At 35.0% G+C, this 18,128-nt stretch overlaps 1 protein-coding gene and 1 non-coding gene across 2 annotated transcripts; one reads left to right on the forward strand and one right to left on the reverse strand.

Moving 5' to 3' along the window:
- Positions 1-5,769: 5,769 nt before the first annotated feature.
- Positions 5,770-12,565, reverse strand: LOC113764510. The gene is made up of 2 exons (XM_027308428.1): positions 12,390-12,565; positions 5,770-8,936 (listed from the first exon to the last, which is right to left on the reverse strand). The coding sequence occupies exon 2, from the start codon at positions 8,915-8,917 to the stop codon at positions 6,008-6,010; it is 2,910 nt and encodes a 969-aa protein (XP_027164229.1). The 5' UTR covers positions 8,918-8,936; positions 12,390-12,565; the 3' UTR covers positions 5,770-6,007.
- A 3,484-nt stretch (positions 12,566-16,049) lies between these two features.
- On the forward strand, positions 16,050-16,156 carry LOC113767156. The gene has a single exon (XR_003467879.1). It is a non-coding gene; the product is annotated as a small nucleolar RNA R71 (small nucleolar RNA).
- Positions 16,157-18,128: the final 1,972 nt, after the last annotated feature.

Raw genomic sequence — 18,128 nt, forward strand, 5'->3', positions numbered from 1 at the left:
CTCCCGTGAGATCCCCTTGAAGATCCTCTTGAGTGCCTGAGCAATTAATAATGAACTATCACTTGTAAACCCCAATTATCAAGGAAGATTGCACACTTGTACAATCTAAAAAAAATTCACGAAAATGAGCCTGAATTACTCGTAAATCGAGACTCAAAAGTGGGGTTTTTACAACACAAGCGAAATCTGAATTTTTATCTTTGAAATCAAGTGTAAAATGATCAAGTGATATTGAAGGAAAAAGATGAGTTTGAAAAACTCCATTTCCTTTGAGTTAGGAATTTTCAGATTTGCTACACATATTTTGAAAAATCGTATCTCACTCTCTACAAGTCCAAAATTTGAAAACTTGGTACTGTTGGAAACTACTTCCAAAGTACTAAAAGTTCCTATAAGACACCTTTCCATGATTCCAAATGAAAAACATTCAAAATTCGGTTCAAAGTGGCTGTTTTGAAATGCCAAGACAGTTTCGGGGTTGGTTTTTGGCCAACTTTGGAAATTTGGCAAAATTCACACAATGCGAACTAGCCTCTCAGATTTGAAATTCAATTAGAGTTGAAATCAAAGTTTAAAACAAAACAAGTGAAACAAGAATCGGAGTTTTGAGTACCAAGATATGGTAGCTCAAAGTTGCTGCAAAAGTGAAATTGTTAAGCAAATTCCAGGTTTAAATCATGTACTTCGGGACTTTGTTTGAGCTTCGAAATGGACTCGGAATGGCACCAAATTTGGTATGATTATATTACCATATAAGATCTATTCCTCTGTCAAATTTCATAGAAAAATACTTATGGAAAGTTGGTTAACAAGATCATTAAAGCTCCACGAACTTCCAAAACAAAACTGCCTTGGGGTTCCATTTTTCCGTTTTCAAAACGTTTGGCCAACAAAATGTCTCAAACACGGTCCATTTGTGCAGAAAATGTCTAAGAAACATCCAAGATACATTTGGTAGGTGATCAACACCAAGAATTTCTAAACAACAAGTCCCAATCAAAATTTAGGCATCCAACTAGCCAAAAGAGGGTTTTTCATCACTGAGTCAGTTTCGGATTTTGGTCACAACTCACTCAATTCAACTTGGAATTGAGCGTGGTTGGTGGCGTTGAAAACTACATTCATATGGATACAATTTCTTAGAAGAAATCATTTTAAAAATCTGTCCACAACTAGCTCATATTTGAGCATCAAAGCTCAGCTCATAACAGGGCTTCTGGTACAGATGTGAAACAGGACAGGCAGGTTCAGACGATTGGTATGGTTCACTCAGGTGGAATCTTGGCATGCATTTTACACCGTTGGAAAACTGGAAATGTCTAGTTTCTAATGCCTCAAACGACACTCAATTTTGACATCGGAGCAAAGAGTTATAGCCGAAACAAAATCACTGCCAGAGTAATACTGGACACAATTCCAGTTTTGGGAAATTTTCGAAATCTCAACCTTTGGCCAACCAAATCACATAATTTTTTGTGGAAACCTTCCACATAGCCCACACAACATATATAAATCATAAAAAAGTCAATTGAACTTCAAAAAAATGCTCTAAGGGTCACGGCATTGACAGGGGCAGAAACGGAAAAATTCCCCTCTTCACTTCCTTTGAGTTTCCATCCACAATATCACTTATTTCTACTAAATTAAGCACTAATCCAACACTAATAACATCAAAACTCATCGAATCAGTCTATCAAGTCATAGTGGGAGTTCATAGAGTCCACTCACCAAGTTTCTAACAATTTAAAGCTACCCATGAGAATCCAAGAGCTCATGAGTGCAATACTACTTCCATAAACTAAGATTCAAGAGGTTGATCGTTGATTACCTTCTTAGATGACTAAAGCAGAAAATTTCGGTCCTTTGAAGCTCAAGAAAACCGTGCAAATGAAGCCCCTTTCCTAGCTTGAGTTGATCTCCAAGTGGTTTGTAAGGTGTGTGTAAATTTTGAGGTGATTTGGGTGAGAAATAGAGCAAGAAATGGAAGAGCTTTGGGTTGTCTTCTTCCTTGGGTTGGCCAGCTGTCTTAGAGCAAGAGAGAGGGAGTGAAATCTGATGTTATTGGCTTCTAAAGGAAGCTTATAACTTGTGGCCCAAAATTGCTCAAGATTGTCCACTAAAATAATGCATGTGCGCACGTGTTTCGTGCTCGTTTCCTCTCAAGTTTATTTCACTAGTGTACTAAACCTCTAATGCACTTTCATTCATATTATTATTATTCACTCTTAATAGTCCCAAAATAAAGGTCTTAAGCCCCTCGATTAATTGCGCACGCGAAAAACGCGTACCTCCAATTTGTGCGTGATTAAGTGAAAATTTCAAGAAATTCTTATAACGATAGTATCACTAACTAATACTTGAACACTTAAACATAAAATTACCTATTCCAAGACTAATATACAAGTCTCCAATTTTTCAACTTTATTGTATTCTCGAATCGATTATTGACGCCAAACGCGTATTCACTATTCTCACTTAACGAGCTTTCAAAAATTAAAATTTGAAATGAGTCATTTTAAAAATATAAGTAAGTCATAGTTCCATGTAATTAGGTCTAAAAAGATTGAAATAAAATATTCGGAGTAAACGGCCAAATAAATATTTAAATGAGCTCGTAATAGGAATTTAAAATAAGAAAATTTGCGAGTCCTCACAAAACTTACCTAGCCAAAAACATTTTATTGGTCTAGGGGATTGCAATTTTGTCAGAAGACTCCTTACCAATTCTATATTATTGGTGAGGATGCACTATTTTCCTCACCAAACACCTTGACTATTCGCAACGAACTACTTGTTTTTGTGGGAGTTTCTGAATTTAGTGGAAATGAAAGTTTTCCTCGCCATGGTATTTGAGCCATTAGCGAGAAGGTCCATCCTTGTTATTGATCTGTTCCATCGGCGAGAAAGGCACCAGCATCCTCACTAATGTCTTTTTAGCGACGAGCATCTAGCGAGAAACTTGGTAAAGAAGCATGTTCCTCACTAAAACTAATTGGTGAGGAAGTCAAAGCTTTTGGCATGGACTTTTGTTTTTTGCCAAATCCCTTTTTTGTTGTATTACGTTTGTCACATAAGGTCTAACTCTCCATTTTTCTCCTTAGCTTTCGTTCAAAGCTAGCTACAAGTACAAGAGTAGTTGAAGTAAACTATACTACCCTATCTATTCCTAAACTAACTACTAGGAGCTTGTAGCTTAAGAGTTTCATTTTTGGTGTTTCTCTTCTTTCCAAAGTCTCAAACTTATGCTCAAATGAAGGACACAGTCCCCTTTTTATGGAGAAATCTTCAAGTCTCTTTGTGTTTTCTCTAATGTGAACTCTTAACAAAAGTTGGCTTCTAAAGTCAAATTTTGTGGTTCCATAGAATCTTGATGATTTGAGAGGATAGAAGATGTTAAAGTTTCTTGAGCATGATCTTTCAGCCACCAAACGTCTAATCAAATCTTCCATCCAAAGCAAGAAAGTGTATGCATCAACAAAGTAAAGTTGCACTACTTGTGCAAGTTGCATATTGCTTTTCGGCTAAGAGAATCCCTAGCTCAAAATCAGTTCTTGCAAGAGCCGGTTTTGTGAACTGATTTTTCTTTGACAAGAATTTTAATTTCCTTAGAAACTGGTGTGCCGAGAATTGCCAGCTCCAACCGGCTCTTGTCAAGAATCGGTTTCTTCCACTGTTTCACAACCCTTCTGATCATCACAAATTAGCCCTAATAATCAACATTGGATTTGAATCAACTTTCCTACAAAACACAAAAGTTGTAGTCCTTTAAGTTATTTTTCCAATGGTGTAGGAATTAGGTCATTTGGAGGTTTGGATGTTGAGACATGTTCAAAATACTAAGAACTACTTAGACAAGTATTGTTACTAAAATATGCTTCAGTAATTCAAATAATTGGCTATGAAAATGTGAGAACTGGACTTTTATGTTATTAAATTATAGAGCATTGCCTTATATTCAAAATGAATTAAGAATTATCTCAATTCGATCTCTGTTACTCAAGTTATTGCCAAAGTATGTAAATATGTCACATCCTCTATTCCTTTTGCTCTTTGATTCTTCACGCGCACTTCATTTCTTGCTTTTCGTACCCCATGTCAACTTCAAATACATTTCAAATCATCAAGTTTCACTTGAATACTTCTTACTTAACTCCAATTGATGATTGAAACGTTAAAAGCTTAAAAAACATGACGTTTTCACCATTTAATACCATACAAATGCAACTTTCTCATTTATACCACAAAATGCAACTTTTGACTATAAAATTAATTATTTAAATCTAAATTACATAAAAACACACTAAAAAAACATATAAATGACTACACAAAAAGTACATAAAATAAATACTTATCAATTATATACTTCCTCCGTTCCATTTATTTAGTCATGTTTGGAGAATCCAACATTTTAAGAATAGTGGTTTGATTTGTGATGTTTGTACTTTCTTTCTGATTTTACCCTCATAAATTCAAAATTTAAATTTGAATGGTAACATGTATATGATTAGAAAGAAGGGCTATATTTGCAAGAGAGACTTAAAGATGCTTGATTTTTCTAACAAAACAATTGTTTTGGAACATTCCAAAATAGAAAGTATGACACTTTCAATGGGTAGTCCCACATGTATCTTACTTTTAATCACCAGTCTTAATACCATAACTCTCAACCTTCCAACTCCCCCTCGTAGTTATTCCTAGGTGAAGCTCAATTTGGATTAAAGCAAATTAAGCTCACTCTAGACTTTTTGTTTGGTGGATTGATAGAAACTTGGATTAAAGTTGAAAATATTTACCTAAAACCTCATATAAGAATTTGAAAGACCAAAGGATATGTAAACTTAAAGAAAAAAGGAAAACCCAACTATCTCTGTCAACCAAATTTCCACTAATGAGAATGAAGAGTCAGGCAAAAACAATTGTTTTTGATAATTAATTCCCTTCATTAATTAATAATGCTCAAAAGAATGTAAACCATTTTTTTATTTTCAAAGAATGTACATGTATTAAAGTTAAGAAACAATAAATCATGTCATATGTTGAACAAATTCACCAAACGACTAACCATTCCAACTCACATAGCACGAAAAATAACAATGTTATATACTATATTATGCAAAAAAAAAAAAAAAATTACTTGGCAAGGCAGTTTTGGTCACCCAAGCCCAAATTAAAAATAAAAATCTATAACCCCATTCTAATTACATTGTTCAAATCTTTTTCATTTAGTAAAATAAAATATTAATTAATGTCATAAATATTAATATTGTACCAATCATTAAGAAAATCAATACTAATGGCAATGCCTTTTGTATTTTGGTCATTTTATTTTTCAATTATTCATCAAATCTTTAACATGAATTGTACATACCAATTCATTTATTCTAAGGCCCTTCCAGAAGTTGATCTACGATTCGAGCCTTTATTTTACTATTATTTATCAATATTTTTTACAGCTCCATCTTTGACTTGTGCATCTATTTTTCCTACTTAACAATGTTGTATGGTGTATAATAACTTAAACATTTATGTTTTAATAAGTGTAACGACATTATGAATATAAATAAATTTGGCAAGCATAATGGTGTTAATATTTGTGTCACAATTTAAGCTATAAATCAACCTCACCATTTACGAAAGTTTGAAAAATCTTAGATCTATGACTTTAAAATAATGTATTCTAAAAATAATTGCATAAAGTAAAAGAAATAATACAGATATTGTATCATGATACATGACAATATGTTTTGACAAAAAAAATAATTGATATAGTATAATCATGCGCAAATCACATGAAGTGTTACTTGTACAACAAAGTTGGTATAAAATTTACAATTACACGAAAACTATACAAGTTATATCAAGTATATTAAGAATTACATGATCCGTATGAACCGGACAGAATTCAACTTGTGAGAGTTGGATCCATGGTGATTTAGCTTGCTAGTAAAGCAATATGTCCGCAGGAGTCGAAAGCTATGTCTCTTTTACTGTTATTCTGCAGAAAGGCTTAGGTAGCAAGCTTATAATCTTCCTCTATCAGCTCCTTCACCAATGGTTGCTTGAGCAAACTGCGGTCCAGCTTAGGACATGAGTGCAATGTTACAGATTCAAGTTGGCAGTCTCTCGATGGGAGTGGATCCTCCAAACTTCTTTCCCCTTCATATAGAAGCCTAAACAGTTGAGGCAAATAGTAAAGCTTTATTTTTCTCAAACGCGGAAGGGCAGAGAAATCATCATTATCCATCTCATCACTCCTTTCTATTATCTCCTTTAGAGACTCACAATCCTCAACTATTAACTCCTCTAAATTACAAAAGCATTGAGCCAGTGACCCAGAGAAAATGTACTCTAGCGTAGGGCATGTGGCAACTGTCAATGATTTAAGGGCACGAAAGCTTCCTTTGTGCGGTTGGTCCTTACAGATGCTCTCGAGTTTCCACAAATAATGCAACCCCAGGTACTCGAGAGAGGGATAGGCAGGTTCATCAATGATCTCAGATATGATGAACTCGATGTTGGGACATTCTCTCACCACACAAAATGACAGTTGTCTGCTATCGGTGATCCCAAATTCTGAGAGGCTGCAAACAGCAGAATGATGATCCAAATAGAATGCCGTGACATAACTTAAAACATTTTCAACGGCTTCTGGTACTTCTTTTCCATTTACAAACCTCAAACATCTATCCTGCTCGTTGAACTTGTGTTCTACATCACCCGAGACTCGGTCCACAATGCGTTTAACATCTTGGCCTACAACAAACTTGAACTTATTAGAGCCGATTATTTTCCATGCTGGACTCCTTATAAAGCGTTCCATGATTTCCACCTTTGTAAAGTAGAAGTGTAGATAGCTCAGATGCTCCAAGTTCCCTATGTCCTGCATTATAGCTTCTGCATTTTTTACCCATCGTAAATCTTCAGGATGCACAACAATGGTTAATGCTTCTAAATGTTGAAGCTTTGAGACTGTTTCAGAAGAAAGCAAGACATTTGGCAGGTGATCACTTTCTCTTCCGTCATCAGTTCCGTAAAATGAAATCTGCAGGTGCCTTAAATTTGTCAGCTGCCCTAATTCGTCGGGAGCCTTTTCGAGCTCAGTCCCCAATAGATCAAGAACTTCAATGTGTTCAAGTCCTTTGATTTCTGGTGGAAACATATAGATAAAGCTGCAATCCCTTAAAATAAGAACTTGAAGCTTGTGCAGCCCAAAAATTGAAGATGGCAAAGATCGAAATCTGTTGTCAGAAAGGTCTACAACTCTGAGAGAAGGCATGGCACTAAAAAGTAACTCTGGTATTGGTCTTAAGCTGGGATTCCTTTGGAGGAAAAGAAGTACCAGGTTAGGAGAATAAAGTTTTTGTGGAAGTGAATAGAGTTTTTTTGGAAGTGAAGGGAATGTGTCTGTCAAGTCCATAACACCAGCTTGTTTCCATTGATCCTCATTTGGAGGTTTCTTCATTTTATCACCTTCATTTCTAAAGACTAGATGCTTTGGTAGGGTGGAATTGGCTAGGTTAAAACTTTCAAGGGGTTCTGGTGATGAATAATCTGTATCTGAACTTTTGCCTCGATCCAATTCCAACTCCACGGTCTTGTCTCTTGCAAGAATGCGATAATTTTCTTTTCCTGAAAGAAAATCCCAGCGCAAGAATCCATTACTTAGATTCTGCCATTTACTCAAAGAAGTCCCACGAGGGATTTCCAAGCTGATGTCCATGAACTGTGATAACTCGCCCTCTACTGAGATGCTGACTAGCGTTGTGGTTTCCGGATCGGTGCTCAGGATTGGGGGATTATTACCACTTTCAGCTCCAGAAGAAATGTCACCTCGTATGTTGAAAGCAGTTCCTGGAGTATCGTTTGATTGAGAAGAACCAGATCCACTGTCCACTTGCTCCAATTGTAAAATCCTTTCTACCTCCGGAGTGGTGGCTTTAGGCTCCATCTGTGTAGAAGGATAAGCAGCAGACACGACTTCATCCTCAAGCTGTAACACGGGCTTAGACAATCCAGGAAATTGAGCAGCCCCATGCTCTTCTTGAATGCTAGGTGACAATTTCATTGAGCCTGCTTCATGATCACCTTTTGCTTCATATACTTGCAATTTTTTCTGCCCAAATTTCTCTTCACTTGGTGCAGCAGATAAATCAGTAGGAGGGGGCAACATTTCTGTTTCATCCTGATGCTCCATCTCATCTTGCAACGTTGAACTTTTAGCTGAATCGGACTTGACTACATTTTCTCCTACGTGCTGTTGGTCTTTAGATTCCAAGGAAATGTCTTTTTCTTTCGATTCTTGTGGCCGTGGTATCAGCTCCATGGAAGAATCTCGAACTGACGATTGTCCAATTTTGTTTACATCATCTTTCGGGTAAATCTCCTCCAATTTTTTAGTTTTTTGGCTCTGGATCAACGTCTCGTGTGAGAATTCTTGCCATCCTTTAGCACTGTCTTCGAGCTTTTTCCCGGATTTCATCCTCTGCACCTTTGATGACTTTCTTGTATCCTTGCGAGTTGGCCAACTGAATTCAGTTCGTTTCACATACTGTCCCTGCGCGTAAAAGTGTTGTTCATCTTTCCTATCAAACTCCTTCAATTGTTGAATTTGGGAGTACAAAACGAGCAGTTTCTCAAGCAGTTCAATATAGTTGAGGTGACGACTCCCAATCTTTTTCTTTTTCCCCAGGGCATCACGAGCGTGTGTTTGAAATTCTTTTGCTTCTTGTACGCCAATGAAGAGTGCAGTTGAAATTTTGTTCCGCTCAAGTGCTTTGTCTATCGCATCATCAACTTGATTTATATCGTCTGATAGCTGGTCATTAGCCACTTCAATCTGCCGCAACATCCTCCTTTTTTGTCTCCACATTTCTAGTTTGCTAGGCCAAAAGCCACCTGATTTATCCACCAGCGCCATACTTGAACCGAAACACAAACTGCAGGAAGGTTAGGAAAACAGTACTTGTATTAAGCAAAACCTTTAAGAAACCATAGTAAGCAAACCTTTGAAGATTCATAGGCACGTAATATCCACCACTTTAGGAACTCAAAAACTCGTGTTTACGAAAACTGTATGTGATAAAGCGCAATGAAATTTTCAAAAATTAAATTGTGAAACTACGTAAGAAAAATTGCTTTTCCGCGTCCTTCTTGTTCAAAATTAACTCATAGTTGCGTAGGTTTAAAAGTGCAATGAATCTTTTGTCCAACTTATTCCATTCCCTGCCCCACATTCTATTGTATTATCATATCTTCGTCACAAAGATCTTACTGTAATTCTTGAAGCTTCCTTTAGTTATAATAACTACCAGTAGGATAAAAAATAGAATACAATAGGCTATATATATATATATATATATAATAGGAAAACAAAAAATATAATAGAAAATTCATAAAATTCCCATGTTTCTGTGATATTTTTGTTGTTAGTCGGTTAAATTTAGGGTTTTTCCCCATTAGTAGTTATTGAAATTTAAGAAAATCAAAAAGAGTTGAAATAAGATTGGAATTTAAGGAAACCAAACACCACACCACCATGCGCAACTCCCACTTAGAGTATAATAACGATATAAGATATTTCCTCCGTACCATAAAGATAGGTTTGTTTCTTTTTCACACAAATTAAGAAATTTAGTTAATATAATTTCAGCAATTATTTTTTCTTTGTACTTTCCTCAAATACCTTTATTAGTGTTAGATCATTCATTCAAAGTAAGAGATACATATTACTATACCTTAGAAAAACAGTAAATCTAGTTATTAGTACTGCATTTAATATTCCAAATAGAATCATTAACTAATGGAGTAGTGCATTTGCTAATAATTATGTACATTAAATATGAGTATATTATTAGTAAAATAACAAACTAACTACTCTTTAGAAAAGGAAAGAAGCCTACAATTTGGAACAGACATAAAAGAAAAGCAAGTCTATCTTTATAGGACCAGAGCAAGTCTATTCAATAGATGATTTTAATATTTCCTTTCTTTTTCTTTCGTATTTAATCCAAACAAAATAAATGTAATATGCTTTTCCCTATTTTCCTTTCCCTTCCACTAGAGTCATCTCCTTTTCCTTTAATCCAATGGTGCCTTTATAATATATAGTAACTTATCAACAGTGAAGGGGGAAGGAGACAAGGTGGAGGAGGAGGGGGAGGGATAGTTGCACACCCTTACCTCAACGTGCCTTCCCCGACTGCTTCCTCACATGGGTTGGCATGTGTGTAATCTGTCTTGACGCGAGTAATAATAAAGCTCAATGGGCTTTTAACAATACACCATTGTCATACGACCCACTGATACGTCATCCAACATCAATTCAAAATTCCAAACTAGTCCAACGTTTTAAAGCCTTCTTGAAATATAAATTTCAGTATCTGAAGAAATTACGTCGAAAGTTGTGACTTCAAATGGCGACTTTAAATTTTCTCCTTTAAAGAGTAATTTTAATTCCTTGAAACGGCAAATTTTTGGTAAAAATAACTTATTGCATATAGTTTTTTCCAGTACGTTATCGTTCATTTTTATATCATTCCTCCATTATTTTTAATTACTTAAATGCCTTTAGTGGAACACTTCAATTTCTACCCATCAGTATCGAAAGACTCTTTAATTAAGTAGTTTTTGTGGGTATGGAGCGAAATATATTTTATAAGATATGTGTGTTTTATTGGGAATAAGTTATTATGAAGATTTGGAACTATAGTATGTTACCATACTTGGAGAGCTTCTTCCTCGCAAAAATTCTCAAATTCTCAAAAATATCCCACATTACATTTTTATTGCCACAGTCACTATTTGTTCATTAAATAAAATAAAAAAGAAAATAATTGTTTGTTATATGAGTCCTTGAATGTCGCAAAGCACCATTGCGCCACAAATGTATAACTTAAGTCACTATACCGAGTAGACAATTTTGAAGTTGCAGGTTGAAATTGCCCAAGAATTCTGGTTGGTAAGACTACAACATGTTGGCCTGATTTTTGGAACTATGAATAAATACACAAAATAATTTTGGTAATGACCAGATATCTGGCTAGGATTACAAACAAGTCGAAAACGAACTAACTCGGCCTTTTGCTCAATCTTATCAAGTTCAACTTGAATTTATCAAAGCTCAAACCTGAACTTGAAAAATTGAAGAACTTATAAGGTAGTGTTCGAGCTGAGATTCATGTTTGAATTTGAGTATAATCAAGCTTGAACTCATGCTTGACTTTTATCTAATTTGGATAAGAATAACCAAAAACTAAAATATACTTTTGGGTTAAATGCACTAAACCTCCTTGAATTTAACCCTTAGTTATGTTTTGCCCCTTTGAACTTATTAAAATATGCACTTTGTCCCCCTATTTGATATTTTAAGACAAAAGTGCATTTACTATTTTATTTTGTTTTATTTTTGTTTATTCAGTCCCTTGTTTTTCCTTTCCACTAATTTCTTTTATTTATTTATTTTTTTACTTATTTCCTTTTTTGCACTTCTTCATGTCATTGTTTTGTTTCACTTTCCTATTAGTATTACTAATTTGTATGCTTATTACAATATTGTAATCATCTTTTACTTATAATTTCATTCTTTTTTTTTTATTTATTTACACTATTAGAAAGTTTCATATGAGTTATATGGCATAATTAATTGATATATGCCTATCAAAATAAAAAAGTGTATATTAATAGAAATTTGAATATGTAAAAAGATATTAGTATATTAGAACTTTAAATTACGTAATAATTAAAAGTATATCCCAAAAAACAAAGTAATTAATAATTTTATTTACTTTTTTTATGTATGGTTGATTATCCGCTACTGTTTTATCTATAACTCTGCCAAATGCTCAGCTAATTTTTTTCTAAAATACCCCAAGATACACAAAGGAGAGATCCAAGGCCTCTAAAATCAGGGGGAGTTACTATTGAAGCTGATTAGTGGCTAGCGTAGCCCAGATTTGGACCTCATAATTCAATTTTTTAACAAATAAAAACATTTAAATTTAGAAATTAATTGTCCAAACTGTGAAAATAGAAAGGTCTAAAGCATTCCAAATGAAACTGTATTTGAAGGTTTTCAGGTTCATAAAGTGGAATCAAAATAACTGTGATTAGATGGTACTTCAAGATCTTGCAGCAAGATCCAGTGGTGAGATTCTTCTCCCTGTGTATCACATACATGTAGATATACACGCCGTATTTAGAAGGAATACAAATGAAACAAAGCAGAACCAAGTTATCGGATGTCAGGATCAATTTCAGAAGAGGCAAGTTGAGCATACGTTTTCCCTTTCTACTTTTTAAAACGCAAAAGCAAACGATTCTTATAGTCACCAGATAACGGGGAAAAGAATCTTCAATAATCTTAGATCATCAAGAAAAGGTAGTATACTTACAGGGTAAGTTCAATAATCCTTTGAAGCAGAGAGATTGTTTGCCGAGCTGCAGGCAAGAGAGCAATCAGAGAGTCAACGATGAGGAAGCAAACAGTCCGTTACTTCTGAGTTCCAACCACCGTTTTGTAGGCTTTAGCGTATGTCGCGTGCCAATAATTTGTCATTCAGCGTACTTCTTCCTGGCCTGACTTGCGTCCGGCTTCTTGCTTTCCTCTTCTTTTATATTCTTTCTTGCTTTCCTCTTCTTTTATATTCTTTTTTACTTGAGAATTGCCTATTCCATCCCTTAAGTACTTTCTTATTTATTCCCAGAGGTCCCGTAATTTTTTGTTAAACTTTACTGTCCCTATACTAGCTTTTGATTTTAGGCAAAAAAAAAAAAATTACAGGATTAACTCCACTTAACACCCTTAAACTTGTATTACTTTTTACTTTACATTCTAAATTTTAATTTTGAACATTTTGCATGCTAAATTTTCAAGTTTGTACTATTTAAATTCATCAATAACAACTTTAGGAAAATTAACAGACCTAATAAATCAATGGCAATGTGCCAAAAGAGATCAAAAGGCGCCAAGGTATCATAGTAAAAATAAAATAGTACATTGTTATTAATTTACACAATCTTTTATCTCGTTAATTTTGCTAATAATATTAGTAATTAAGACTATATAAATTAATGACAATGTGCTAAAAATGGTTAATAAAGGTTAAGGGATCACGGTATAAACAAAACAGTACATTTAAATGGGACAAACTTGAGAATTTAAGGTGCAAAATCTCCAAAATAAAAAATTTAGGGTACAAAGTGTTCAAAATTGAAGTTTAAAATGCAAAATGAAAAAGTGATACAAGTTTAGTGCAAAGTGGAGTTAATCCAAAATTATGTGTGCTTCCTGCTTGCCGATCAAAAGGGTTAATTATATTGCCTCCCCTGAAATTTGGCCAAATTATGAAATCTACCCTATAATTTGGCTAAATTACAATCAAATCCCTTGAAAGGCAATTCCATACTTCTCTCTCCACAGTCTTGCTTTCATCTCACGATCCCCTAATCATTTTTCGGTTTTTCTTTGGCCTCCTTTAATTCCCCGTACTCATGTATTCCTCTATAGTCTATACCTGTGTCTTAGCCTCCCTCTTTTTTGACTTATTCCTCTTTTTTATAATCCTTTTTTAGTCTTCTCCCTTGAAATTGAATCTACGCGTTTTTCTAAAAATAAACAAGATTCAACGTGGATCTTTTTGAGGTACTTTAATGAAGCAAAGCGTAAGAAAATGGAGATGATAGCATCTCTTGTCTTCCAAGTCCATTCCATTATGTTGGGTTTCCTCCTCCACCACTCACTCTCCAACATCTCTTCCAACCGCAAAACCCCACATACCTGCTGCTACTTATGCTTTCCTCCTAAAATGAATAATTTTTCGTTCTCTTTTTCTGGGAAAGGAATTCAATTTTTGTCCCAAGTGACTCATCAAATTTCATGCAACTGGCTAATTCTTGAATAAAAAAAAAAAGAAAAAGGTTTTCCCCACTTTGTGTGATTTCTTTTTCCCTTGCATATTTTGGCTTTTAAGCAAATTAACCAAAAAAATGAGCATAGAGTTAAGGTACAAGGTTATTAGCAGCTGTAAAGCCCCTGGCATTTGTTGATAACATATGTGATGCTACAAGACGTGATGCACACGAAAAATTCTCCTTTTCTATTAATTTTACGTTGAATGGTGCCCCATCTGGTCTTGTACAAAAGTTGCAGATATTTTGGTGCATGATGTCCCACTGGTCATAAGTGATTTTGTAGAATTGATGCCAGTGTGACAACTGATAAGATGTACTTTTTGACGTTTCTAGTGCTCATAAAGTTTGTCTAACGAGGTTGCAGCTAAGTAGAATGCAATTTATTGAGTTCATTATGTTTTTAACTGACTTTACTTCGACTTCTTGTGGTCTGAACATGGACCTAGCTCTGACGTGTGTTTTTTTGTCGTAGTTGTGGGGATTTTTTTGTCGTATATTGGGTCTAAGTTTTTTGGGTATTTGTCTAAAATTTACTATAGTGCATTGTAGAAGTTTTTGAAAAATTTTGTAGAAGTTTTTATAAGGTGAAAAACTTTTTTGTAGAAGTTTTTGTAATGTGAAAAATTTTATAGAAGTTTTTGTAAGGTGAAAAACATTTTTTTCCTTTTTTTTTCTTTCTTTTTCTCTTTCTCTTTCTTTTTCTTTCTTTCCTTTTTCTTTTCTTTTCTCTCTTCTTCTTCTTCTTCTTCTTCTTCTTCTTCCTTCCCCTCCCCCTTCCCCGTTACCTCTGCCTCCCACCTCCAGCACCTCCGCCAGCACCACTTCTCTTCTTTTTTTTTTTTTCTCCTCTCCCTCCCCCGCCACCCCTTTCCTCCCCTCTCCCTCGCCACCCCCAAACTTTTCCATCATTCCTTTCCTCTCTCCTCTGCCCGCCATCCCCCTAGGCCCGCCCCCCCCTCTGCCCTCCTACAACTTGGGTGGCAATTTGTTTTGAATGATGACACTACACTTTTTCGTTAATGCAATAGTCTCGCAATCCTCCAATTTCCTTGAGAAATTTTGTATAAGAGGGAGTCTACAAAGTAGCATCAACATATGGAATGTTAATATGTAATTGTTTAAAAATATTAACAAAATTTTCAAATTCTTTATTAACTCTTGATTGCTTCAATTTATATGAAAATGGAACCGGTGGAGGAATTAGGGTCATCACAGAAGTTGATGGTTCGCTCACATCTACTTTATCTTTTTCTTTGCCTTGCTCATTCTCTTCTACTATCTCACTCTCTTGTTCATCTTCTTTCCTCTCATTCCCTTTTTCTTTCATTCTCTCAACTACAAGCTGCACACTTAATTGTTTACCATTGTAGATGGTTATAGCCTTATATATGTTCTCTTGGCTTCACCTCAATTTTGCTAGACAGCTCCCCTTGGTTTCTATTATTTATAGCATTGGCTATTTGACCTAATTGGACCTCAACGTTCCTGTACATATTGGTAATTTGGTCAATTCTTCCCTCAATTCTTTCAAACAATTGAGTAGTGGTACTAGTTAACTTTTCAAATTTATCAATTGATACATTTGCTAGCTTCTCAATTGCCAACTCCCAAACCGGTTTAGACTCCACAAGTGGTTGTTTCGGTTGAAAGTTCAATGGATTTGTTAGCCGCGGTTGGTTCCCTTAGTCTTTCCATCCAAAGTTAGGATGGTTTCGCCACCCCAGATTGTAAGTGTTGGAGTATGGATTGTTTTCGGGTTGCCGGCTATAATTGTTGAGGTATTGTACCTGCTCAACACTTGCATAAATAGAGTCATCGTGGTCTCTTCCATAAATAGTACAACAGGCAACATTTATTCCTTGACTAGAACTAGAACCAACCTGTCTATTAAGAATCTTAACCACACTATCCATCTTGGCATTTAACACATTTAGACTATCAAGTTCGAGTATACCTGCTGTCTTCTTGTGTTACCTCGTTCATTGGCCCATTGATAGTTATTGGCAGCCATCTTTTCAATCAAACTTTGAGCCTCCTCTATACTCTTTCCCATCAATGCACCTCCGGCCGCTGTATCCACATGAGTCTTGATCGCATAAGTGAGTCTATTGTAAAATGTTTGAACCATGATCCAATCTAGCAAACCATGATGTGGACATTTACGTAAAAGCTCCTGAAAACGCTCCCAAAATTCATATAGAGATTCTCTGTCCTATTGAGAAAACTTAATTATATCCGTACAGAGTTTAACAGTCTCGCCTGGTGGAAAAAATTTATCTAAAAATGCCTTGGACAAATTGGCTCAAGTTATAAAAGTATTAAGAGCGTGTGATTGTAACCAAATCTTAGCCTTGTCCCTCAAAGAAAAAGGAAATAATCTAAGCCTAATTGCATCATCGCTAACTCCATTAAGTTTAATTGTGTCACATATTTCCAAAAAGGTAGACAAATGGGAATTAGGATTTTTAGTAGCATTACCTCCATATTGAGATTATTGCACCATTTGAATTAGATCAGGTTTAATTTTCAAATTATTAGCATTTACCATGGGTCAATGCTAGTTTGTAGTTTATTCCTTCCGGGCAATGCAAAGTCCGTTAAAGGTCGTCTATTCCCTTCTATCTGCCATTGTATTAATTGGAGGAAGTTCTACGAAAGTTTCACCTTCATCTTGTGTCTCCCTGATGTCTTGCAGTGTTTGCCCTCTTCGTCTCCGTAGAGTTCTTTGGATTTCGAGATCCTATCAGACCATTCCACATAGAACTCGGTGCATGCACTGCTGTAATCACAATTAAAGAGAAATTAACCACAAACTAAACAAACTAGATAAAATAAAATCTACTCTATCAATAATTAAAGGATATTCACAAATTACTACAATGTCTAGAGTAATAAAGATTGTTTTTGCTCTAATATTGCCATGGTTCCCTGACAACAACGCCAAAACTTGACGAGGTGTATACCTGTGCTCGAATTTTAAACCTAATCTTCTCATTAACCCAAAGTGCACGGGTTGTGAATTGTAGTACAAGGAAAGGGAGTCGAGAGAACCACTTTTGAATTACTAAGGCTTAATCACACTCTCTATTAGCTAGACTACACAACAATTAATCATAATTAAACAACAATAATGATAAAACAATTCAAAAGTTAACAATCTAAATTGGAGTAACTCAAATAACACAAGTGTTCTAGGGAATAGAATCCACTAATCATGGTCAAACATAGAAGAAACAATCAATTAATACTACTTTTCTTGTTTTGCTAGGGATGCATTTCACTAAGGCAATCAGAACTCATTTTTGCCGATGAACCGAAGTTAGCTAATACCTAAGTTTCCTTACTTTCATGGTGAAATCTCAAGTATCAACTAGATCAAGGACAAGAAATGTCATACAAGTCCACCTAAGTGCACCACTACTTTCGTGTGTCTACTCTTTAAGTCCCACTCATTCATTTTCCATCCTTGTCAACTATTTTCATAGATTAACAACAATTAAGATGACTTGCAAATGATGATCAAGCACTTACAAGTGTTAAAGCATGAGCAAGTACAAGATATAGTAATAATCAAGATCTAACCATAATCAAAGCATAAATAGCTTCATCTACCCCTAGAACAAGAAGATCTAGTTACACATAGTGTATTTCACAATGAAGCTCATAACTTCTATGGAACCAAACATTCTTTAAAGCAAATAAAGAGAAAGGGGATGAGCAATTACTCATTCAAATGAAGAAACAAGATCTCCAAATTTCATCACTTCATAGCCATCCAATTATTTGATTACATCATGTGTTCTTCAAGGTTCTCTAAGGAAATAAGAAAGATAGACAAAACACTAAAACTAGTGAGAAAACTAGAGAAAACCCTACTTTCTTCTTTTTAACTTCTATCTCTAAGCTTCTCCTCCCTTTGATTCCTTATGTTTTACATATACTCCTTAGTTCCTTTTCTTTTTCTTCCCAAAAAGCCCTTCATTGGAATCTCCAATATTCTTTCTTCAAATGTACAAGTTGCTTTGTTAGCTTTTCAACCAAAATTCCTTGTGACACAAAAGTCAAAAAGCAAGTGTGAAATTTGCATAAGTTGTTCTACAAATTGCAGAAGAGAGAGGTAGATCTGAGCCCTAGGATCTAAGGGGTATCCAACTGATTCGAACTCGGATGTAAGATTTCTTCAATTTTTTTACGTATTTTGCATGCAAGATCCGAGGCCT

Source organism: Coffea eugenioides, chromosome 3 (genome assembly GCF_003713205.1).
Source record: "Coffea eugenioides isolate CCC68of chromosome 3, Ceug_1.0, whole genome shotgun sequence".
NCBI lineage: Eukaryota > Viridiplantae > Streptophyta > Magnoliopsida > Gentianales > Rubiaceae > Coffea > Coffea eugenioides.